The sequence below is a fragment of the Pagrus pagrus genome (assembly GCF_965226575.1).
Source record: "Pagrus pagrus genome assembly, chromosome: 10".
NCBI classification, from domain to species: domain Eukaryota; kingdom Metazoa; phylum Chordata; class Actinopteri; order Spariformes; family Sparidae; genus Pagrus; species Pagrus pagrus.
This window is the reverse complement of record NC_140194.1, coordinates 8,827,280-8,851,059: the sequence shown is the minus strand read 5'-3', so window position 1 is coordinate 8,851,059 and position 23,780 is coordinate 8,827,280. Positions and strand designations below refer to the sequence as shown.

At 45.6% G+C, this 23,780-nt stretch overlaps 2 protein-coding genes across 3 annotated transcripts in view; one reads left to right on the top strand and one right to left on the bottom strand.

Annotated features, from left to right (window-relative positions):
• Positions 1-23,780, bottom strand: part of gtf3c6 (general transcription factor IIIC, polypeptide 6, alpha) — a 35,387-nt gene that overhangs the window by 7,764 nt on the left and 3,843 nt on the right. Inside the window, exon 2 of one of the 2 annotated variants that reach the window (XM_084365400.1) lies at positions 1,754-1,835. The gene's annotated coding sequence lies outside the window, so the exon portion shown is untranslated. Of the gene's footprint in view, positions 1-1,521; positions 1,644-1,753; positions 1,836-23,780 lie in introns of those variants that run through there. The other variant, XM_084365401.1, reaches the window with a different exon arrangement.
• LOC311264496 (zinc finger homeobox protein 3-like) lies at positions 1,016-18,688 on the top strand. Its single transcript, XM_084365396.1, has 11 exons — positions 1,016-1,375; positions 3,832-5,542; positions 5,631-6,169; positions 6,293-6,506; positions 7,146-7,253; positions 7,731-7,867; positions 8,052-8,162; positions 9,666-9,828; positions 9,999-14,695; positions 14,837-15,502; positions 15,630-18,688. Exons 2-11 carry the CDS (start codon positions 3,868-3,870, stop codon positions 15,744-15,746), a joined length of 8,427 nt encoding a protein of 2,808 aa, XP_084221522.1. The 5' UTR covers positions 1,016-1,375; positions 3,832-3,867; the 3' UTR covers positions 15,747-18,688.

Below are 23,780 nucleotides of genomic sequence, written 5' to 3'. Positions count from 1 at the left end.
CCTATTATCATAACAATAGAGCCGAGTGGCGAGGATGGGACGGCCGGAGCAGAAAAAGCACTAAAGGTCCTCTGTGGTGACAAAAACAGAAATGGACACATCAATTCAAGCTTGAATATTATTTTTTTTTGTTTTCCAAACTGAGAAAATTCACCAGCAAACCACTGCCCGAAACCCCCAGACCTGCTGCCTGAGTCCAGAAACAATCACAGGTGCAGTGTCTCCTTTCATAAACATATTTAAACCTTTATTTAAAAAAAAAAATCCTTTTTGTTTTAAGCATTCATCTTTAGATCTCTTTGTTACAGTTGAATATTTGTCTGTTAGAATCTGTCGCAACTTCTCCAAAGCAGCAGGATATAACACAGGAATTTAAATATTTCATGGTAAGAAAAAAAAAAAAAAGGATTTAAATCTAGGATACATGACTGCATATGTGCTTTATATCAGACAAAAAGTCTATATATTATTCCTGAAACAATCCTCCGGGGCCTGGCTGTGTGCTTGTAGTCCTCAACAGTGAATCACGGTGATAATGTCGCATTTTGTCGCAGATTTTCTGGCATCATAATATTCCTGTGAAAAGCCTTTTGGGATTAAATGTGCCTGTCTTTTTTTTGTTTGTTTGTTTTTTTGTCAATATTGACTTTACTTTGACATTTTCATACTTCGTTGTATTTGAATATGTCTTTTTAATGCAATTAATGATTTTCCTGCGATGTTATTCTCTCTTTACATTTTTCAGATCAGCTATTATTTGTCTTCATTTCCGCCTAGAATACATTTTTGAAAATATTTCCCCCTTTATATTCCCTTCGTGTTTAAAATCCAACATTTCATCTGTAATTTCTCTCACTTTTTAAAAAATATTTTTCTTTTCCCCCTTGTCTTCTCGATGCGTCCCCTGTAGCCTCTCCCCCTGCCTCCCTCCCTCCCTCTCTCTTCTCCCTCCCTCTCTCTCTCTCGCGGAATCCTATTGATCCAAACGGGCTAATTAGCGGTGTCTGCGCAATTACGCACATGCGCACTGGGCGTAATCTCAGCCATTTTTTGAAGGAAACTAATTAGCAGGAATAAAGAGCCAAGTGTTTTTCCCCCCACAGTGATCAGAACTCATTCTACCTCTGGAGCTCGCACAAACCCCTCCGTCCCCCATTCTTCTGTTTACTACAGCCTATATGTAGCTTTAATTACACTGTTGTTTGGTAACAACTTGGACCCCGCTGCTCTCTCTCCCTCTCCCCGGTTTTTCCTCCTGGCTCCGTAAAAACGCAGAGGATCATTCATAAGGAATGAGTGGGCTCTCTATACGATTGTTTTCTGGACTACTACACATTCAGCGTACGGAGCTTTGTACCAGAGCCGCTGCAGAAATGTAAGTCTGCCATTTGTTTACGATATTAAAGGGACCAGGGGAGGAAGCAGCCCCGGCTACGGGGAGGTGGGGGGTGTTTGGTCAGTGTGCAGCTCGTAATTCGCACGAATCAAGCTTTTGTTGATCGGGCTTGTGCAGTGAGTCACCTGTTACTGGATAGTGAACGGCGATCACTCTTTTGGTTTGGCCGGATCGGAGTGTGGTACGGTGCGATCCACTGTAAACAAAGGCTGAAGTAGTCTGCAGGCTGAATGTTGGTCAGTGGCTTGACAACACAGACTCAGACGGGGAGTTAACTTCAAGTCGCCTTGCCCGTCCGGTATTCTCTAGCCTGGTATGCTCCCCAGAACGATGCAAAACATAGCTTAGTGCAGTTACCTTGAGACTGGTGTGAGGCTGTGTGTGCTCCAGAGGGTCCTCCTGCGTTCAGAACAGCATCCAAACTGTGTTTATCCAGGTCCTTTAATGACAAACAAAATGCATTTTCCTAAAGTATAGCCACACAACTCTTCTCTCTGTGTCTCTTTCTGTCCCCCCACTCACACCCGTCTCTCCTTTCTCTTTTCTTAACACACACACACACACACACACACACACACACCAGACTATAGAGAAATCCAGGCAACACACTTCATGTTGTATATTTTCTATTGCAAAATCTGCAGCGTGCACACCTGATAACAAACATACATCTCACATATATCTAATATGCATGATACATCTCAGGTGTTTCTGCGTGCGTGCGTGTGCGTGACATTATCAGAATCAGTTTGCAGTGAACAACAGGATGTACCCACATTAACACACACATTCTGTAGATGTACACACACACACACACACACGTTGTTAAATGATGGTTTCCCGCACTTGTGATCGATAGAGAGCCAGGAATGTTTGTATAAATAGTTACATTGCCGATAGAGCCAGGTTATTGATTGCAGTGTAAATGAAAATCTTTATCAGATTAGAGACTGTTCTCAGCTGCTGGCAGCCAGGCTCAGCCCCCTCAGCGCTCTCCAGCGGGACAGTGGACAGCTGCAGTGGGCAAGGGTCTGTGGCCTGTGACATAAACACAGTACATTAAAGCACTATCAGAGTGCCGATATGAGCCATATATCTTTAAGGTGCAGAGAGGGGAGAGGGGGTGGCTACAGGACGGAGAGGGAGAGAGAGGGTGTTTAAGGAGGAGGAGGAGGAGGAGGGGGTTGGCTGGTTGAAGGAGAAGGTGAAAGGGTACATTAAGGTCTCTCCTTGATTAAAAAAGGTCAGTAATGAGATTGCGGGACACACACAGACTGAGAAAGATGTATCTGTCTCATCTGGCATCCATCTGTCAGTCAGAGACAGAAGAGGAGGAGGAGAAGCGCGATTTATTTTTTAGGAAGTCTCTGTCGTGATGCATCATTGTGCTTGTGATTCATAATCTTTGTGAGGGACCTCGTTGCTCAATTTCTGAACATTTTAATGATCAACTAGAATTTTTACAGTCAGCCATGTTTGAGAAAATGCCACAGCCCTTTGCTAGTTTCATTAAAATTGGTTTTTTTTTGTTCAAAATCAAAGAATACGCTGCCTTAGATTATGGAGATTTTGTTTGTTTTTAAATGTTTACTTTTAAATGCAACATTTTTTACTATAAATGCAAGATACATAATGCGTTATTGCAAAAAGGCATTCATTATTTTAATGTACATCGTAGCTTTAGTGTTTACATTTTCTGTATGGGTGTGTTTTATAATGTGCAAGACTCACAGGGACACAATAATAGACACATACAAAGAGGTGAGAGAGGTCAAAATATAATACTGCCCTGTAACCCCACAAACCATTGCTTCAAAGATCAACACAGATTTTAATCAACACCCGTCTGAAATCTCAACTAAAAACAGTTTGAGCTTCACACGAGTATTTGTTGTATTTTCAGACTAAATGAGATTATACAGCTATTTATTATATTGTGTCCATCCCGTGTGTTTTAAATTGGCTCGAGACTCCAATGTCTCACATAATATCTCTGTCCTCGTGCACAACAGAAGATGTAGAGATGGATACAGTGGCTTTAAAAACTGTTCTTTTATCCGCTTTTATCTAAGTGTGGCAATTTAGTGGAAGCCCTTTAGCTCAGAAGCGTTCAGTTCTTTATTTAATCCTATCCCCTGAGGAATATTATAGACCTCCTGCGTAGTCTTTACCCGCATTCCTCTACCTAGTTTAGCGCTGATGCTATTGATTTTCCCATTAAGGGCTAACGCTAACCCCTGAGTAACCAGCCTCTGTATTGCGCACTGTGAAGGCAGTATTGAACAGATGCTATCCAGGGACTGTAATCAATGGCCTCCACTGTTATGCAATACTATTTACATGACTCATGTATTTCATTTTCTCTCCTTTTCCCTTCACTCTTCTCCTGTCTGTCCATCTCTCTCCTTCTCTTCCTCTGTATCTCAAACACACAGGTGGGGATGTAATGCGTGGCAGCTGTAGCCTCTGGTATGGACAGCGGTGAGGGAGGAGGAGGGGATGGAGGGGGAGGAGAGGAGAGAGATGCTGACCTCAGTCCCCAGGCTTTATCTCTTCCTCTCCTGACCCTGGCGGTCATTCCTGAGCAGGGGTCATCCTCTCATACCTCAGCCATGGCCCCTGCCAAAGAGCCCCTGACCCTGCCTCAGCAGCAGGAGGAGGAGGGCGCAGAGGGGTCCCAGGCTAGAGAAGAGACCCAGGGAGGGGAGCAGAATGAAGGAGGCCGACATTCACAGGAGAATGGAGCGTGTCAAAAGCAGGGGATGAAGGAAGACTTCGGGGAGGGATGTTTGTCAAGGCAAAGGAAGGAAGAAGGGGAGGCGCATGTAGGTGTGGGAGAGGTGTCAGTTACAGGAGGCCTCCGAGCAGCCCTTAGCAGCAGCAGAGGCGGAGAGGAGGAGAAGGAAGAGGAGGAGGCCATCTCAAACCAAAGCCAAACCAAATCCAAATGTTCTTTATTACCTCAACAGAGCCAGCACAGCTCTTCTTCCAGCACTGCAAAGGCCAGTGGCACACTCGACAGCAAAATAGCCGCTTCTCCAAAGCCCTCCCCCACTCCTTCCACCTCTCCAAAGCCCTCCCCTTTTCTTTCCGCCTCTCCAAAGCACTTCACTTGTCCGTCCTCCTCTTCTGCCCTGCTGAGCGAGACAGAGGTAAAAGACATTAAGGGAGATCAGGGCTGGATTTCTGGGTTTCCTCAGAGCTTTAAATCCCAGCAGTCTACTCTGGCTTTTCCAGTGGCAGGTACAGAGCCTGCCAGTACACCTGCTGAGGATGATGGGCCGGCAGGGGTTCCTCACTCTTCCATTTCGAATGGAGATGGTGCCAAAGCTCCAGAACCAAATGACAGCCAGCTATACACAGAGGTGGATGATGAGGGAGACAAAGATGGGGAACAGAAAGAAGCTGTCCTTAAAAACCTCAACCAAGACCTCTCTCCTAATTCCCTAACTAGTCACATGACCATAATGCACTCACGCAATTCCTGCAAGACGCTGAAATGCCCCAAGTGTAACTGGCACTATAAGTCTCAGCATACACTGCAAGTCCACATGAAAGAGAAACATCCAGAGACGGGAGGCCAGTGTGTGTGTGGCGCCTCTGGGGGAAAGTGTGTTTGCGGTGGTGCAACACGAGACGTGTGTGGATATTGCAGTTCGGGGAAACCCCATCCTCGCTTGGCCCGCGGTGAAACCTACGCCTGTGGCTACAAGCCCTACCGCTGCGAGGTGTGTGACTATGCTACCTCGTCGAAAGGCAACCTCAGCATACACATGCAGTCGGATAAACACCTTAATAACGTTCAGAATGGGGGACACTCGAATGGTCACATGCACACCACTCATATTACCAACAATAGCAGCTCCTCCAACGGTCACGCAGTGGAAGAGCCTGCATACAAGCTCCCACTCTCTCTTCCCACGCCTGCCGCCCAGCCCGCCAAGCTCACACCACCTGCACACACTCACTCTCATGGTAAGCGGTGGCGGTGTGATGTGTGCGACTATGAGACCAGCATTGCCCGCAACCTGCGCATACACACCACCAGCGAGAAACACACACATAACATGCTACGGCTCCAGAGAGGTTACTATCTGTCTCACTGCAGGAGCATTGCCCCGCAGCTTAAACATCTACAAAACACAGGTGAGTACTGCGTCACGTCTCTCGCTGCGAGCCAACATAAAAGTTTGAAAAAAATAAATCCTAACTGGGTTTCTTCTCTGTCTTTTAGGCGCCGAGCTCTCCCTGAACATGCGACTGACCACTCAACAAGTCGCAGAACAGCCAGTCACCCTTGGGTCTACACTGACTCCATCTCCCTCCCCCTCTCCCTCCCCCCCTCCAGCCCCATCTATGTCCCCTACAGGACCCCTCTGCCAGGGTGTGTTTCAATGCCTTGTCTGCTCCTGCTTTTCGTCCGACAGCTTAGAGTCTGTGGAGCAGCACCTGAACGCCCCTCGCTCTCTGCCCCAGTCCGAGTGGTGCTCCCTGGTTGCTGGCGGCTGCCACTGCAGGCTGTGTGGCTACACCACCCCGCTGAGGGCTAACTTCTCCCTGCACTGCCAGACTGACAGACACCGCACCCGCTACCAGCTCGCTGCTCACCTCCAGGAGGGTGGTGACAGGGGTCAGGAGGGGGCAGCTCTTATTGCTAAGGGCAACCCCGTCCAGCTGAGGTGCAACCTGTGTGACTACGTGACCAGCAGTTTGGAGAAGCTACGAGGACATTCCCTCAGTTCCCACCATGAGGCCAGTGTCCGGGTTTACAGAGTCAGTATACTTTCAATAATAATCCCTGCAAGCAGCTTTGAAACAAAAATATATTTAGCAATTGCTGGTAATCATATAATAATTTTCTTGCTTTTCCTCTCCTTTCTACCTCGTTATTTTTAGTTCTTGCAGCAGTATGATGGTGAGGTTGATGGAGGTTCGTGGCTGTTCCATTGTCTCCTATGCAACCACTCCTCCTCTTCTAAACTCCAAGTACTGAAACACAGTCAAACCCCAACCCATCAGCAGAGGGAAGGGCTACTACAGCTGCAGCCAATGGGCGGAGAGGAGCTGGCAGCCATTTTTACCATCAGGAAAAGCCCCGATAGCGACACAGGTGCAAATATGAACTGTGCGGGTGTATTTGATTTCATGCTGCATGTGCTCGCTGACATCAGAGAGCAGACGGGCGATTAAGATGAAAAGAGTGAGAAAATGAGTAATGGCTGTCGCTGAGATATTGATCGAGTAAATTGATTAGTCGATACACATCCTTGTTATATCCCCAATAACCCCTGACAACAGCTAACTAGCACCTGCTAATCAATGGACCAATACAAATCCCCGAGACAAGAATGGGGGAGGTGGAGGCCAGTCTGCAGTCGGTGGAAGATAAAACACTGATTTTACTCACTCTGGAGTGCTGGCACATTATATAAAAATGAGTAGTTCAACACTTCAGTTTTGAATTAAGTGTATCCCGTGATTTGTCAATGTACAGATTAAGACTTATCGAGGTGAACTGATGTGTTGTAAGTCCATATTAACTCTACTCCACCTCTGAGGAGAATCTAATGGAGAATCAATACTTGATCAATAGTGTATGGAGGCAAGCAAGAAGAATGAAGTGTGGTCCAAAGACATTGGTCTTTTTGAAGGATGCTATCTAGAGAATTGTATAAACTACAATTAGCCTGATAGTTTGTACGAAACACAATGTTTGTGTAACATAATTATCCGTCTTGTCCCCTCCCAGGAGAGCTCAGTGAGGATATGGATACTTCCAGTGAGACCACCACTGGTCCTTTGGACACAACCAAAGACTCATGTAACTTGGGGGCGAAGCAGACTTCTGAGGAGACGGGTATGGATGCTTCTACTTGCAAAACAATTCAACACATATTATAGCTGACTCAAATGATGGTATGATAATATCACATACATAGTAAATATCAGTCGTTTTACATGTTTATATAAGGGCTGTGCAATTAATCAGAATATTACTGAAATCACAACATGGTGCAATATACAAATCGCAGAGAAAATGTGTGCCAAAACAGCATTATAATGAAGTACTATAGTGCTGCAGAGATGCTCCGGCCAACAAATCTTTTTCTCAAGATGGGAGATAACATGATTGATTGGTACAGACCACAACAACCGTCACATCATGATGTTAATCGTATTTCCTTTTTTTTTGGTGAAAATGAAAAATGTGATGCAAAAATGATCATTCGCGCTCATCCTGAATCATATCACAATAATCTGTCAAAATAATCGCAATATGCTTTTTTCATTTTTACCATATTATGCGGCCCTAATATATTTTTTTTCCACGCAGGAGAAACCAGGGAGGAGGAAAGAGAAAAGAAGGAGTCATCACCCCCAGTCAAGCGTCCATCCTCTCGATGTGAGGAAATGGAAAACTCCATCTCAACCAAACGCCCCAGAATACACCAGCAAAATGAGAACCAGCAGGTGAGCGGTCGACACTTAATAATTTAAGTCTGTACATGTGAGTATGAAATGTAACGGCAGCAGACACAATTAGGAGACCTGGCAGGTGCTTGTGTAATCCCACAAACCCATGGACATCTTATGCTCTCTTGCGGCGTTGTAATTCATTTTTTCTCACCTCCATCTTTTCTCTCCCCTCTCCTAGACTGTCCAGTGCCCTTTGTGCCAGGTTAAAGTCCCATACATGAACCTTCAACAGCATCTCACACATGTGCACAGTGTGGCGCAGGACTGTGTGGACAAGCTCATCAGCACAGTAAGTGTATGCAAGTGTGTATTTGTTGTATTTGCGTTCGTCAGGAAGCAAAAAGAAAATGAGAAGGGGAAGCGATGGGGGATGGGGGAGAGCGAAATGTAGGGAGACAATTCCATTAAGAAGGCACCAGAGAGAAAGGCAGCGCTTTTTTTAATGCATGTTTAAGTAGCTCCCCGCTATCATCTTTGATGCAGCCGTACATTTTGTGTGTATGTGTATGCGCGTCTTTTAGAGTGGAAGAGAGAGGGTTTGACTGAGTGAGTGAGGGAAAAGCCAGTCTTTCTATAATGCATGTTTAAGTAGCCCTCTATTACCAGAAGTGCAGTCAAGCTAAAAAGGGGCCCCCATGCTTTTTACTGTGTCTCTCCAACTAACAAAGACTGGTCATCTATCCACATCACCATCCTCCATCTCCCTGGCCCGTATGCTAAGTGGCCTTTGTCTCTTGCGCTCTTCGCCTCCACTTGACTGACTGCTTTTCACCCTTTCTCCCCTCTGCTGTCCCTTTCTCCCCCCTCTAGCAACTCCTATCATTTCTATTCAGCAATCTCTGTCCCTGCCCCTCCCTTTCTGTCTCTCCCAAGCTCTCTCTCAATTTCTTATGCGTTACCCCTCCCTTACTTGCTCTCTCTCCCTCCGAAGCAGTTTTTTTTGTTCATTGCCCCATACTTCCTCCCTCCCTCTCCCTGCTCCCTCTCTTTTTCATATTCTACAACCCCCCCTCCCGCACCACCGTCCTCCCTCCTTCCCCTCCTACCCCTCCCTCACTCTCTCTGATAGTAATTGAGGTTCATTAATTCAGACTGAGGTGATGATGGCCATTATGTACCTTGCTTTCCAATTACGCTCTCTAGATTAAGCCTGACCTTCAGTTTTCTCTGCAGTGTGTATGTGTGTGTGTCTGTGTGGTTGTTCCCCTCTTTCTCTCTTATGAAGCTGTTACGCAGAGAAAACTCTTGTCATGTAAATCTCATCTTTAGCTGTCCGTCCTTTCCTTAGGGTGGCTAGCTGTTCGCGTAGATATAGTATTTGCTCTCAGTGCTTGAAGCTGTGGAGATGGAGGTTTCTATATGAAGAATGATTTTAAATAAATTCATTATTCAGCTCAGTAAAGTTTTATTAAACCCTTGGGGCATGTTGGAGGGTGTCGTAGGAGCTGAAGGGCAGACCCACATATCTCCATATACACTTATTACCAAATTGATGTGCCTTGCTGTCTGCACTGCTGTGCAGGCAGGTGCAAGATGTAGCGATACACTTACGAATTCACACTTTAATGTTTTATGATATTAGGAGAGGGTGTGCAGGCACTCTTATGTTTATACATCTTGATATTTGCTTGCTTTTATGCTGTACAATTAAACATGTTTTATTCATACTGTTGGATTAAGAAAATATGGTAATATCCTACATTTCTTTTAGTCTGAATTGGTGAAATAACACTTGATTGTAACTGGCAATAAAAACCTCAAGCTGACAGACAATCACTTTTTTTTCCTGCAGGTCACACTTTCCATGGAACAACCGCAGCCTGAGCTGCAGACGGATCCACAGACAGAGTTGCACACAGATGATACTCAGAAAAATAACAAAAACAAGAATAACAATGCAAATTGTTCCCCTCCTGCTGATTCCATTGCCTCACCTGATTCACAGAAAAACAAAGGTTGGTGTATCATGCATGATAAAAATTGACCACATTTTAGATGATAATTAGAGAATCATAAATTACAGAACCATTTCATGGTAATTTGTTCAAAACACATTGTCTTGTTGGCGTAATATTATTGTTCGATCATTTGAGACCCACAATCACTATTTTTATATATTTTGCAGGCATTTTAGAGGAGAACACTGAGGGAGATGTAGCCGCACCCAAAGATGTCACAGCTCTACTCACCCCACCCCTAGAAGACAACACCACTCACCCTTCCAATGGCAGACTGGCTCCTCAGTCCCCAACTCAGATCCCCCCCTCTTCCCCGCCCACCTCCTCACCCAGCGATCCCCCTCCTCTTTCTGATCGCCATGGTTACCGGTTCCGTTGCAGCAGGTGCAGCCTGGCGTTCCCAACTCAGGAGAAGCTCCAGCTGCACTGGCAGTACCATGCCATGAGAGCGGCGACAGAGTGCCCCCTCTGTTCCAGACAATGCCGCAGTCAGGAGGCCCTGCAGAGACACATGCAGAACACACACTCACAGCTGGACAACACGCAGGGGCAGAATACGCTATTACCACCCCATACTGCGCAATACATGGAGCACAATAAGAGTTCAGTCCAGCAAGATTTTAGTTTATCACCCCAAGTGGGTCAAGAAGCAGGAGAAGATGAGGATGAAGAGATAGAGGAAGAAACAATGGGCATGGAAGGAAAGGAAGAGCAAAAAGAAGAAGTTCAATTTAAAGAGAAGGACATGGCTAATGAAGTTGATGAAGGTGAGGAGGATTTAACTGAGCCAGAGAAAGGGCCACATGAGGAGATTGTATCAGAACCTAGTTCCAGCTCTCTTGTCAAAAAGAGCTCTAACCCCACAATGGACCGCTATCTAGATCCAACCAGGCCCTATAAATGCACCATTTGCTCTGAATCTTTTACCCAGAAAACCATTCTTCTGGTCCACTATAATTCTGTGTCCCATCTCCACCGGGCCAGGCGAGCCTTGCAAGACTCTGGCACAAGTGCTGCTGCCCCTGAGGCTCCCCGTGGCCCAGATTCTAGGCCCTATCGCTGCCGATTGTGTGGAGTGGGCTATAGCCAGAGCTCCACACTGGACATACATCTTCGCTCTGTCCTTCACCAGACTAGAGCTCGTGCTGCCCAGAACTCAGCTCCACAGACCCCAGCATCAAGTGCAACTGCTCCAGCCTCAGTCCCCACTACTGCTACCCAGGCTGCTACCACCAGAGAAGAAACATCCAAAGGTTTTTCATTTACCAAGAGGTCAGATGTAAGCTCTTCAACCTCTTTGCTATTAGGCTTAACAGCCGAGGCCCAGCCAGCCCTCTCTAACCAAAATGACAGCCAGCAGGCTAAAAAGCGAGTGGCAGAGCTTCTAGCATCAAGAAACCAGCTAATGTTAATTCAACAGCAGCAGTTAGCCCAGGCTCAGGCACAGGCCCAAGCTCAGTTACAACAAACAGCTCTGCTTCAGTCCCAATTGATGCAGCATCTTCCCTTCGGGACAGAGAATCTCCTCAAACAACACTTCTCCCTGACACCAGACAACTTGTTCTCTCTGCAGCAGCAACTTCTTCTGCCCTATTACTTGTCAGGAGACATGAAGCTGAACACAGAGTTAGCTGTTAAGAGCCCAGACCTAAGTCAGTTAATATCTATTAACACCATCCTAAAAGAACAAGTTAAGGCAGAAGCTAAAAGGGAGTCTCAGTCCCAAATAGATGTGAAACAAACACAGAGACAAAGTTCAAACCCAGATGTTAGTCAACTCAAGGATCATGTGCAGCGTGAAGCTAAGGTTGACCAGACAGAAAGAGAACATGATTTTAGTGTTAAGAAGGAAAAAGAAGAAATGCTTGTTCCTACCATCAAAAACGAAAGTCAACAGGAGGAAACCGATTCCTCCTCAGTTAATCTTGTTGGATTGCAGTGTCCTCCTCCCAGAGTGCCCTATGCTGCTGTAAACGGGGAACCTCTCAGAGCCCTGCTGCAGAGTTATGGCTATGAGTTGGCACTGCAGTACATACAAAGTAGACACAGGCACCAGCAGCAGATATCAACTCCTATGATACCAGATAAACAAGAGCGCTCCGATGTCAACAAGATGTGCTCAGAGGAGGAAAGAGATGACTCTATTGGATTACAGGATGGAAAGATGGAAGGCTGTAAGGATAACAAAGTAGCAGATGGAAAAGGAGATATAGAAGAGAAAAAGTGGAACAAAGATGAAGAATCGGCAGACAAAAGGAAAGTATGCTGTGGAAAGGGAGAAAAGTGTAGAGACTGCGGAAAGTTTTTCTCAGATGCCTTGATTCTAAAAAGCCACAAAGAGTACATTCACAGGATGCTGTTTCCCACTGCTACACTTGAGAGGTTTTCCAGAGAATACAGGCTGCAGTATGACCAGATGTACCCCCTCACGCAGCCGAAACCTGGGGAGAATTCAACTGCTTGCCCCCAAGAAGAAGAACCAACACCAGAACCAGTTAAGCCTCAAGTTAAAACCCTTGCCCCCTCACCTGTATCTGTAGTTTCAGACCCCTTAACCAAAACATGCCCTCCAGGTACAGACCCAACACCAACTGCCCCTGCACCTTCTCCTCCTTCTCCATCTCAACCTCAAGATTTTTCACAACAAGAGGCACCCATCCCAGTCACATCTGCCACAGCTACTTCTCATACCACATCCCCAGCTAATTCCATACCTCTTACCTTACCTAAAATACCTATGCTTCCCTTACCCCAGCTTCCTTTACCCCCTCTGACGTTGCCTAAGCTTCCCCTACCCCCAATTCCTTTCTCCATGGAGCTACCTCTCCTCTCTCCAGTTGTGATGCAGTCTGTGGCTCTCCAGCAACCTTGGTTAGACTCAAGTATGAACTCTGAGCTGGCAAAACTCTACCAATCTCAACTCAACCCAGCACTGCTAGGTCAACAGCCACAGCTTAGTCCAGCTGTGCTAGCCCAGCAACCCCAGCTCAGCCCAGCTCTGCAAGGTCAGCTCAGTCCTGCACTGCTGGCTCAAACATCCCAAACCAGCACTATCCAAACAGGTCAGCAACCCCAAGTCAACCCAACAGTACTTGAACAACAGGGTAAGAGAACCAGAACCCGGATTTCCGAGGACCAACTGACTGTTCTGAGGAAACACTTTGATATTAACAGCCTCCCCAGCGATGAAGAGATGAACAAGATGTCTGCTCTATCTGGTCTGCCACATAAAGTCATCAAACACTGGTTCCGCAACACCCTATTTAAGGAACGCCAGCGAGACAAGGATTCCCCCTACAATTTTAATAACCCCCCAACCATATCCTTGGAGGAGTCTAGAGAGGAAGTAGCACAAAACCAGCCTTTGACCCTTTCCCCCTGTTCACTGTCCCCAGGCCTTCCAGTTAACACCTCCCCACAGGCCCAGACAGTAGACCTCCAAAGAGGAGAGCCCCATAGGGGCAGACGCTCTTCCCGAACTCGCTTCACAGAGCAACAACTTGAAACTCTGCAGGGGGTGTTTGAGGCCACTCCTTACCCCAGAGAGGAAGAATATGACAGGCTGTCTGCTTTGTTGGGTCTCCCTAACCGAGTCATTGTTGTGTGGTTCCAAAATGCTAGACAGAGAGCTCGCAAACATCAAGACCGGGGGACAGATGATGGATTAGAGGGGAAGAACCAGCTTGACAACATTCACAGACAGAGAAATGGCTACTTCAAGAATGGTGATGAGGATGAGGATAACAGCTATGGGGATGAAGGACAAGGTGAATCTCAGAATGAAAACTCCATGGATCTGACGTATGAGTATTACACCAACCCTGACTCACCTGCCCTTGATTCTTCCTCTCACTGCACAGACAGTGAGCATCCAACAGTCAAAGGCGAACCACCGCTAGTTAATATGAAACAAGAAGATAAAACAAACTCTCCTGTGACTAGCAAGAGCCCAGCTCTTGTTGAAACTCAAAATGGAATTCCAGATGCTGGCATTGAGCATAAGGAAATTGTTCAGGACATGAAAACAGGATCTTCTCCGGAACTGGACCCAAATCTGCAGCCTGAAAGTACTCCAGAAAGACCCCAGCCTCACTCTTCCTCCCCTAAAACAGTACCCACCATCCCGTCCATGGCTCATTCCAGCCAGGCGCATACAAACAGCTCTACTTCTGATCAAGCAGTTGAAAAGTCTGCTGATACATCACCAAGCATCCCTGCTGCTCCAGAGTCTGACAGAAGCCACGCTCGCCTGCCTGGTGCCAACTCTGGCCTATCCACTGAAACCCAGCCAAAAAAACAGGTCCAACCCCAAACCCAGGCTCAGTTCCAGTGCAATCTCTGTCCGATGTCCTTGCCATCATTCCAGCTGTGGCAGGAGCATCAGACCAGGCATGTATTGGCAGCTCAGACCCAGGTCCAGTTTCTCCACTCTGGCTTCACAGACCGTACCTTGCCTTACATGATGCTCCACCCCAACCACACCCTGATGGCCAGCCAAATGCTTTCGGGTGCTATGTCCCAGATGCACCCTAACTCTACACATCCCATGATTTCACACTTAAACAGCATACAAATGAAAAACGCATTCTCCGATCACTCAAGCAATACCCTCACCAGTCTCTCTCAAAGTTCCCTGACACCCATGAAGCAAAATTCAAAGCTTATGTCAGAGACCAGTTTTGAAAGCCAAAGGGGCAGTAGAGAGGTTGAGGAGGAGCACCGAAGGGATAAACGTCAGAGAACCACAATCACCCCAGAACAACTGGAAGTGTTGTATCAGCGCTACAGCTTGGACTCTAACCCAACCAGAGGAGTCCTGGAAGGCATTGCACGTGATGTAGGCCTCACAAGACGTGTGGTTCAGGTACTTTATGGATGCTTGTTGTATTTGAATTTGTGTGAATGTAATATTTTTGAGAGAATAAGTGGTAAAGAAAAGCAAAGAAAGTGACTTAATGCTTTTGTGTTCCTTGATTTTTAAACATACTGTGTCTTTCATTCACAGGTCTGGTTTCAGAATACACGAGCCAGAGAGAGAAAAGGACAGTTTCGGTCAACTGGGCCAGGATCCACCTTCAGCCTGGGTTTCAACCACCTGCGCTGCCCATTCTGCAGGGCTCTCTTCAAGGTAAAGAGTGCCCTGGATGCCCATATGAGGTCTCGTCACTGGGCTGAAGCTGAAAGAGCAGGCTACACCCTGTCCATGAGCAATGGATCCAGTGGGCCGATGGGGATGGTCATGTCATCTGTCATGGACAGGCCAGGTCCTTCTATCTCCTCCAACCCTATCCCAAACCATGGCTATCTCATCAGCAACAAAGATTTTACTGTGAAGCCACCTGTGACCTCTTTGTCTTCAACCACTGATATGAACAACCCAGACGAGGACGATGACTACGAGGAAGACGATGAGGAGTACCCATGTGAGGAGGGTTCCAGTATGGCAGACCAAGCTTCTCCTAGTCCTGAAGGATCTGGGGGACCGAGCTCAGATTGGGGTGACACACAAAGTCTGCAGCACCACCACCATCAGCAGCAGCGCCAAAGGACACAGATGAGCCACTTCCAGATACTACAGCTCAGAGACTTCTACAGGAGCCACCGTACCCCCAACCGACATGAGTGTGAGGCACTGGGCCAGGAGTTGGGACTGCCTCACCGCGTGGTGCAGGTAAAATTTTCACATATTCATGAATTATAAAATAATAAAATGTAGCTTGATCTGCATTCATTAGTGATTAAATAAGTCAAGGAGAGGCAACGGCTAATGTTTATTCTTACAAATCTTTTTTTTGCAGGTGTGGTTCCAGAATGCCAGAGCCAAGGAGAAGAGGGCCAGAAGCCTGAGCTCTGACTCTGCAGAGAGGGAGCAGGCCGAGCTGTCCGCAGGGGCAGGGGAGAGAGACAGAGCTTAGAGAGGCAGACTACGGTCCCTTTGCGTCCTTTGACTACGTTCTCCCCAAAACCCCTTCTGCACCTGCTGTCAACCTCTAAACATATACCCTGTCCGCTTTGCTGCCAAACCTGTAACCTGAACACCCCAAAGATGCAGAGCCACAGTGGCCCAAAGACAAACTCTCTCAACTGAAAGTCGGAGAGAGCCCAAACCAAGTCCACAGCTTTCCTTGTTTCATATTGTTCTTAAACTCTCTTTCCTGGTCTGTACTTTCTTGTTGTAAAGAGCTCCTCTCCCTATTCTGTCAGACACCTTACTACAACCAAACACCACCTTGATAAAACCAACCAGATGCCACAGAGGCCAAAGAGCATTCTCCAAGTATGTGACCTCACTGCCCAGCTAGACCTGCAGTCTACCTCTCAGTCTGCATGACAGACTCACAGTGGGCCCTCCACCAGACAGTGCTAGATGACTAGCTGTGTAGCATGTAGTGCCAGTCTGTAAGAGGCTGGGAAAGAAATTGTCAAAGAGATTTTAGTGTAAATAGAGAGCTCCAAAAGATAAACTTGAAGAAAAACAAAGCAGTTAACAGTGGAAGAAAAAGAAGATGGAAAAAAAAAACAAAAAAACGGAAAATATCCTTGAAATAGACGGAGGTATTCGCATAGAGCTTTTGTAAAGACTGACTCAGATTCCAAAGCTCGTAACCAAAATTTTACATGTCTGTGGATTTAGTTTCAACATGTTTGTTTTCAGTAACAAACTGCAGAGCTGACGTCTGTACGGTGAATGGGTGAGATCTGCATCCGGCATATGTAAGCCGAGTACCAATGGACTGATACGGTGCTCGGATGCAGCTTCACCCTCCACAAGCCAATGATGAGTCTTCTGTTGTACATGTACACCTTCTATGTTCCTTTAGTGGATAACAGCCCAAATAGCACAGAACGTAAAGGCCAGTTTGTCCTGTCCGGGCAAACTATTTTTTATAGCACTCAACCATTAAACTGTATATGAAAACTTTAACCAAACTCAAATTTACATTGTGTGTGTTTAGTAATAGTTTCTTAATATAAATCTTATGGATTGAGATAAACTGTCTTGCTTCGATATAATAGTGTCATGATTATGAAAAGATTATGACAGCTTTGATATGTTCAGGCAAGGTGACTTACTGCCTTTCCGTTCTATTTGAATATACCAATGGCTGACCAATGTTATGTGATTAATGTAAAGCTTTCTATGCTCAGGTCAACAGCTCAACATAGCACCACTTCAAATGTGATCTTAATACTATACTTTTCTGTTTTTAAAGCAGAAGAGGCATGGTTTAACCTTGGACTAAGTATTAAAAGATATCTACAAAAACATCTCTGTATTTCAAAGATCTGAGCTTTTCACCTCTGAGTAATAGATTGTTACAAAAACCTTATTGAAACTAAAGTGTTTAATAGTGTGAGGGGTAAATGTACAGTATTTAGCTTTTGTATGGTTGACTCAAGACTTCATTGGATGATTGAGACATAGCTCCCTTTTCCACTTACAGATAGGGAGCTACTGCGCAAAGCTGAGAAAAACTTTGGATGTTATTGATGTTATTTTTGTACACTTAATTTATTTTCCCTCTTTCTCCTTCCCTACCTACTTTCCTCTTTTTCTCACTACCTTTCTTCCTGTGTTCATTTGCAACCAGTCCTTATTCTAACTGTAATAATGATAATATAACAATAATAGCTAAACAATAATTAATGCTTTAAGACAAAAATCCAAAGACGTGATAATACTTTAACCATATGACCTACAAAAATAAGCGCTACTGTTTACTTGACGATGTATTGCTGTTTTTAAAGAAGGAAGGAGTCCCTATATCTAAGCTACTGTTTTCTGCCTCTCATAAGCACACTGGAGACTGTAACCAAAACCCCAAACTAGAGCCATGGCAGTCTGTAATATAGCGGTTAAAGAGTTTTACTTCTCTTGAGAAATGTTGCAGTTTATTTTTCTTTCTTTTTTTACCATAGTGTTGAACTTCAGCCCTTAAGGATGTCCAGTTTGCTGCTAATGTACTGTAGTTTCTAACGATACTGTAGAAAGATGCATGCTCTGATCGCTTTACCACTAGGCTTTAATGACTACAAACTGTAATGATACCTGTGATGCTGTTGATAAACTGCGCCTCTCTTATTCTGTTGAAAACAAAAATGGATATGTGGGGCTCAATTCCATCAGGTTTGTTTTTCAGTATCTTATTAATTACCCCTACTCAGAAGACAAAAATGGCTTTCGTAATACCAGAATTATTTTTTCAAGCTTCCAGTTTCAGAGAAACCTGCCTGGGGCATTAAACTTCTCAATACTTATGGAGATACTGCATAGCTATTTGAAGGAGTTTAGTCCCAAACCTTCTACTGGTATGTTTTCAGTCTTTCTGTGTTGCAATGTCTCTCGTCAGTTTGTCCAGCTGAAACAGCTTTGCTGAACTCAAACTGACATCACAGCCAACTTTCCAAAGGATTTGGACTGACTAACGCTGTCATGTTTTGTTCTTAAACTAACCAATGTTTACGACAATACCAATGAGCTTTCTTCTGTACAGAAATGTGCATTCCAAATACCACAAAGGCAGTTTTTTGTATACTGATTATTTTCAAATTTCATTTCTCTCATATTCTCTTGATCTTAGTGACTGTAAGATGTACATATTGGGGTCCTCTATGGTGAAGGGACTCTGTTATCCTTACTGTAGGTAAAACTATTCTTTTCATTTTTTTCTGGATATGTTGTTGCCATAGTGATGACCAAAAAGATACCTGTGATGTGCACCTGTCCTTATGTCCTGCTCCAGTGGTTTAGTGTGTCTCTATACTCTCCCTCCCCTGGTTCTCCTCTACTGGTGTGTGTTTCTCTTCCTTCCCCTTCCCTTACTCCACTGAGCTAAATAAAGTCTGCTTTGGTGCATGCTCTGGTCTCATCCCTTTGGTCTACCCGAGAGAAGCCATTTTGTGAATGCTGTGGTATGCAAGGGTGTCTGCGTGTAATGTGTTTCATATTCCAGGTTGTATGTTATGTGTTGGTGTGTGTCTGGCTGGAAGGCTTTTGATGTGCAACCGTGTGTGTATGTGTGTGTGTGTGTGTGTGTGTGTGTCACACGACTGTGTGTGGAAGGCGTTTGGTGAATGGAGCCATGACCTCTGGGGTCACTTCATTAATTACATCTGTGACATTCAGCCAGATGAGTTTCCTTTGTGACTAAATGATATGATGAATATTAACGACCTCGGATGAATTACACTGCTGCTTCTGCTGCTGCTCCTGATGATAATGTGTTTTACGACTCTGGGAGAGAGGGGAGGAAAATTGCACACTACAGCACATTTAGGACACAGATTTTCATATGCAACATTTCAAAGACCAAAGCGTAGGTTGCCTGAGCAGCTTTTATTATTTTGTTCTTTTGTTGAGCAAAACTTTCCAGTGGTTGATGAGACAACTTGTCAGAGAGGGAAAAACTATAATAAAAGAAAGCGTTGTTTATTCACAGTCTCAAGCACAAACTGGTATCTTCTCTCCCAGTTCTCTAGCAGCAAGCCATTCATTTAACCATTACACATAAATGCGACAACACAGGAAACATATCCGTGAAACAGTTCTGATTGGGGTTGCGGGGAGAAGACAAACAGATACATGGCGAGGACAATAGCAAAGTAAACACAGAAAAGGGCTTGAGATAGCTTCGGAGCTGATGATAGCCATCTTAGAAAGTCATCCTGATAAAGTGATCCCCCACCATTTCTCCTTCTCCCTGTCCTCCCCCTCTTAATCAAATGAGTACTGTGCAGCTGGTGGGGTTGCGGCAAAAAGGGGTACGAGTGTGTGCGCGTACGAGGTGGAGGGGGGGCTTTGAGGGATGGCGTGAAATTATTGCCTGCTGGTGTATATGTGTCGCTGGGGGTAGTAGGGTAGAGTAGGGGGTTGGGCTGGGGCTGGGGTGGGGGGGTGTAATGTCATTGCCTGCTGGTGTATCTGTAGTGGGGGCTCATTTAGATTTAGATTGGTTATGTGAGGAGAGAGCTGAAAGGCCAGCTCATGTTTATGCATGAATCCCAAAGCATGCTGCTGTGGTGGAGCCTTGAGTTAAAGAGACAGAGCTGAAATACATTCGCACATTTAGACACAGCTCTGCTTCTTTGGATAAAGCTTCAGTCGAGGCAACGCCGTGCTATCAGATACATTTCAATCAGTGTGCGCGTGTGCAGGCCTGTTTGTGGCACTGTGTGTACACGGGTAGATTACACCCCCAACCAAATGAACATGAATCACGCTGCATCTCTTAATCTGAAAATTGTGATCTGATTTCAGTTTTAAAAATGTGAAAACCACTACCCGCTGCCCTACTGTGTCCTTAAGACTGCTTTGGTATCTTCTATAGCTGATGCAGAGCTACACAAAGTATGTGGGTGCTTCCACACTCACTCACACACGGAGAGTAATCAGTAAATGTCTTTGAAGGAGAGTTTGTTCAGCACTTCATCAGGTATAAAGTGGTTTTTATTTGGAAATGTGGTCCCTATCCATCTTTTAAATGACTTTTTAATGGTCGTCACACCATCCTAATCAATCATGTGGCAGAGCTAGCCTGCAAGCGCAAATACACTCTATTTATAATTCCTACATTCTGCCGCAAAAACTGACACTCTGTGCCTTCTTAGTACAGTAACCGAACGGAAAAATGAGTGAAATTGTCTCTCTGATTTTATGGAAACATTTGAAAGACTTCCTATACTGATCTCCAGCATCTTAGTTATGAGGCACCCTGTGTAATCTGTCTTTATATTCTATCAGCACTCTGCAGAAGGAGTGGATAGAATAACTTTATAAAAATACTGCTGTTCATTGTCATCCTTTGGTGTCTCTATATTCAGGCCCACACTTTTTTTTGTGACCCCTCACCATCCCCCATCCACACTGGCACCCCCCTCCTGTGTCGGCCCCCCTTTAGTACTTTACATCTATAATGAGATACAAATACGCATCAGCAGGACAGTGTCTACGCCACGCGTCACTGTGTGAATATTACTCACACTTATTAGCTGGATTATGTTAATCTTTACACTCTCTGCTCACAGACAACAGACTCCCCATGATATGGTGCTGGTCACGGCAGTAAGCGTGTGCTGTCGCGTGTTTGTGTGTGTGTGTGTGTGCGCATGGCTGTATGTGTGTGTTGGAGTGATTGCCATGTTGTCAAACTGATCTGCATGTGAAAGGGCGGTCTAATTACATCACTTATGCAAATGAGAAATGCATGTATGCATGCACATACATACACACAGCTGACAGCCCGCTACTAAGGTCAAAAAGACAGTGTGAGCTATCCTCTTACTGACTAACACAGAGTGGCATCGCCACCTGTCAGAGATAGACATGTCTTGACACAATACATAGAAGTCACAATGGATGTTTTGATACACTCCTTCAGATAAATGAGAAAAGAGAGTGGATGGGTCAAGCTCAAAGTAGACTAAAGCACTTAGACTGTTATTGGAAAATGTCCGACCGCATATCAACTGATTAGTCTTTTTTCAGACTGAAACATTGATAGTATCCCTGTTGGAATGATTGATTGAGTCTGACACATTTTAATTACGCCCAAATTAAATGAATCGGCTGGCGGACTATAAAACATTGCTGTTTAATAACGAGTCCCTCCATTTGCCTTTTTTTTCTCCCTTCCTTCATCCAATCCCATTTTGGCTGCCCGCACCAAATAACCTCTCTCTGTTTAATGATATGCAAATGAATTTTCATGAACCCCATGATCCCATGCGATGATTAAACTGAGATGACATTAGCTGCCATGCTGCTGCCACCGTCAGTGTTTCTGTCTGCCTCCTTTCTCTCTGCCTATCTTTACCATCTTTCTTCATATCCACGACACCGGCCAACTGGTGATATTAAGGGGTTCATTGTCACCATTCCCTTATGAATTTGCTTTGTGAGAGATGACATTCTACGTATCCAGTGTTATTTCAGAGAAGTTTTTCCAATGGCGACAGAAAAGGAGCATCAGATCACGACATGTTGGTTCTCCCACCACACGTGGTCGTGGCACACAGCAGACACACTGTACATGTCAAAACAATAAACAATTATTGTAATGCCATAACATCACATAGACGATTTTGGTAACCTTCCACATCTCTTCATTTTCCTCTTCCAGTGCTCCCCTCCCACCGTTCCGTTTCAGTCTGGATCCAGCTCCACCTCTGCTGTCGTTTATTGTACTCCATTTGCATAATGAAGCCCGGGCTTAATTAAGATCCCACTGGAGTCTGGAGCCAAGGATGAAGGAAAGAAGGACGAGGAGGAGGGGAGGGAGGGGGTATCCGGCGTTCCTTAGCTTATCCGCACGTGTCCAAATAGGAGGCACAATTTAAGGGGGGAGAAAAGCGTTGACGAGCGATTAAATCGCTAATTATGATCGGCTGTTAGAATTAGTGTGTGGCTGTTAATTAGCTGCAGATGAGATGCCCAGACAGTTGCCCGCCCCTGACGACTGCAGCACCCTCCCTGACTGGCAATACAGAAACACAGCTTGACACCCTGGAGATGATGCCAACACATCCCTCCCTTTGACTCACACAGCAGTGTGAGGGGATATCCCTTTAAGAACATCCCAGGTGTGCATGTGCAGGAAAGAGGCTCTTCATCATCCTTGTCCACCCACTCCCACTGTTCTTCGTTAAGCACAAAATTCCTCGTATTTTTCTTCTACCATATCCTTTATTAATTTTGCTCATTATTCCTCTTCTCTTCCTCTTCTTCTCTTCGTACTGGAATGGTATGATCCCTTGTCTTGGTTCTTTGTAATGAGCAGCAGCTTCCTTCCAGTGCAGCAGTTGGCACTGAGTAGAGTTGGCATTCAGGAAATGGTTTTTATCCCATACTCTCACCACAGTTGCATTCGTGGCTGGTTCCAACCTTCTGCTACTATTTTGTGTCCGCGTTTACTACGCTTTCGCACAGCTTCTGGTGGCGCCCGCGAATGCCTCCCAGTTTGCATCTGGCATGGTGCCATCTCTGTTCCTGGTCTCTCCCTTGAGGGGATGCCATCGCCAAAACATGTAAGGCATCCGAAATGTTCTGCTCGCCGTATGGAGGTTTCTGTTTGCAAATGTGTGTGTTATGTTGGCTTGGCAGCGTGCCATCTTCCTCCCTGTGCCCTCGCCACCCTGAAAAGATGCCATCACAGAATCGCTGGCAACCGTTGCCTGGGCACCTCTTCTTGGCTTTGTCCAAGCAAACAAACGGTGATTAGCAGCAAATCCTCAGAGGTGAGTCTCCTTGTCTTCAACTAAGACAGTTCTCTGTCGGCCGCGTTGATCGCTTCGGTTGTGCCACGACTGCAGGCTGGCATGGTGCCCGCTGGCTGGCACGCAGCAGCTGGCATCGGGAGAAAGAAAAACCAGAAAAATTAAAGAATGCCGGATTTTCCGCCGATGTTTTTCCTTGTACGATCAGTGGTCATCACGGAGTTAGACCTTACAGTTTCATAGTATCATCCATTTCTCTCTTCAACATCCTTCTACGCTTCCCTTCATTAATCTACATCTGACTCATCCTCTGTCTGCTGGCATCTTGCTCACTTCCATGCTCTGCTGTCCTCTGATATTTCCTATATCTTCCTCTTCTCTGCCCACTCCGCGGCTTGTATTTCGCCTCATTGTGCCTGTGCCAAGGTGGCACCATGGTAGTAGTATGGAGGTCTGTTTCCCTTCCTCTTCCATTCTTATTCTCCTCGCCCCTTCGCCCATGCCCATGCCCGCCCCCGCTCAAGTCCTGACTGGATGGCACTGTGCCAACCTGCCACCGCCATCGCTCTCATTTGTAGCTCATCCCTCCGTTGCCCTTCCCCCTGTCTCTACATTTCCATCCCTCTCTCTTCCCCTCGTTTCATTCATCCACTTTCTGAATCATTTACCCTCTCTGTGTGTATGAAATGGTGCGTTTGTATATGTACACAACATTACTTAATTGACGTATATATAAC

What these genes read in the sequence shown, in the direction of transcription:
- LOC311264496 (XM_084365396.1), top strand. Translation starts at nt 3,868, where the DNA reads ATGGACAGCGGTGAGGGAGGAGGAGGGGATGGAGGGGGAGGAGAGGAG. An exon ending in GCAGACTTCTGAGGAGACGG is followed by an intron (nt 7,254 to 7,730) that starts GTATGGATGCTT and finishes TTTTCCACGCAG; the next exon opens with GAGAAACCAGGGAGGAGGAA. An exon ending in TGCCTCACCGCGTGGTGCAG is followed by an intron (nt 15,503 to 15,629) that starts GTAAAATTTTCA and finishes TTTTTTTTGCAG; the next exon opens with GTGTGGTTCCAGAATGCCAG.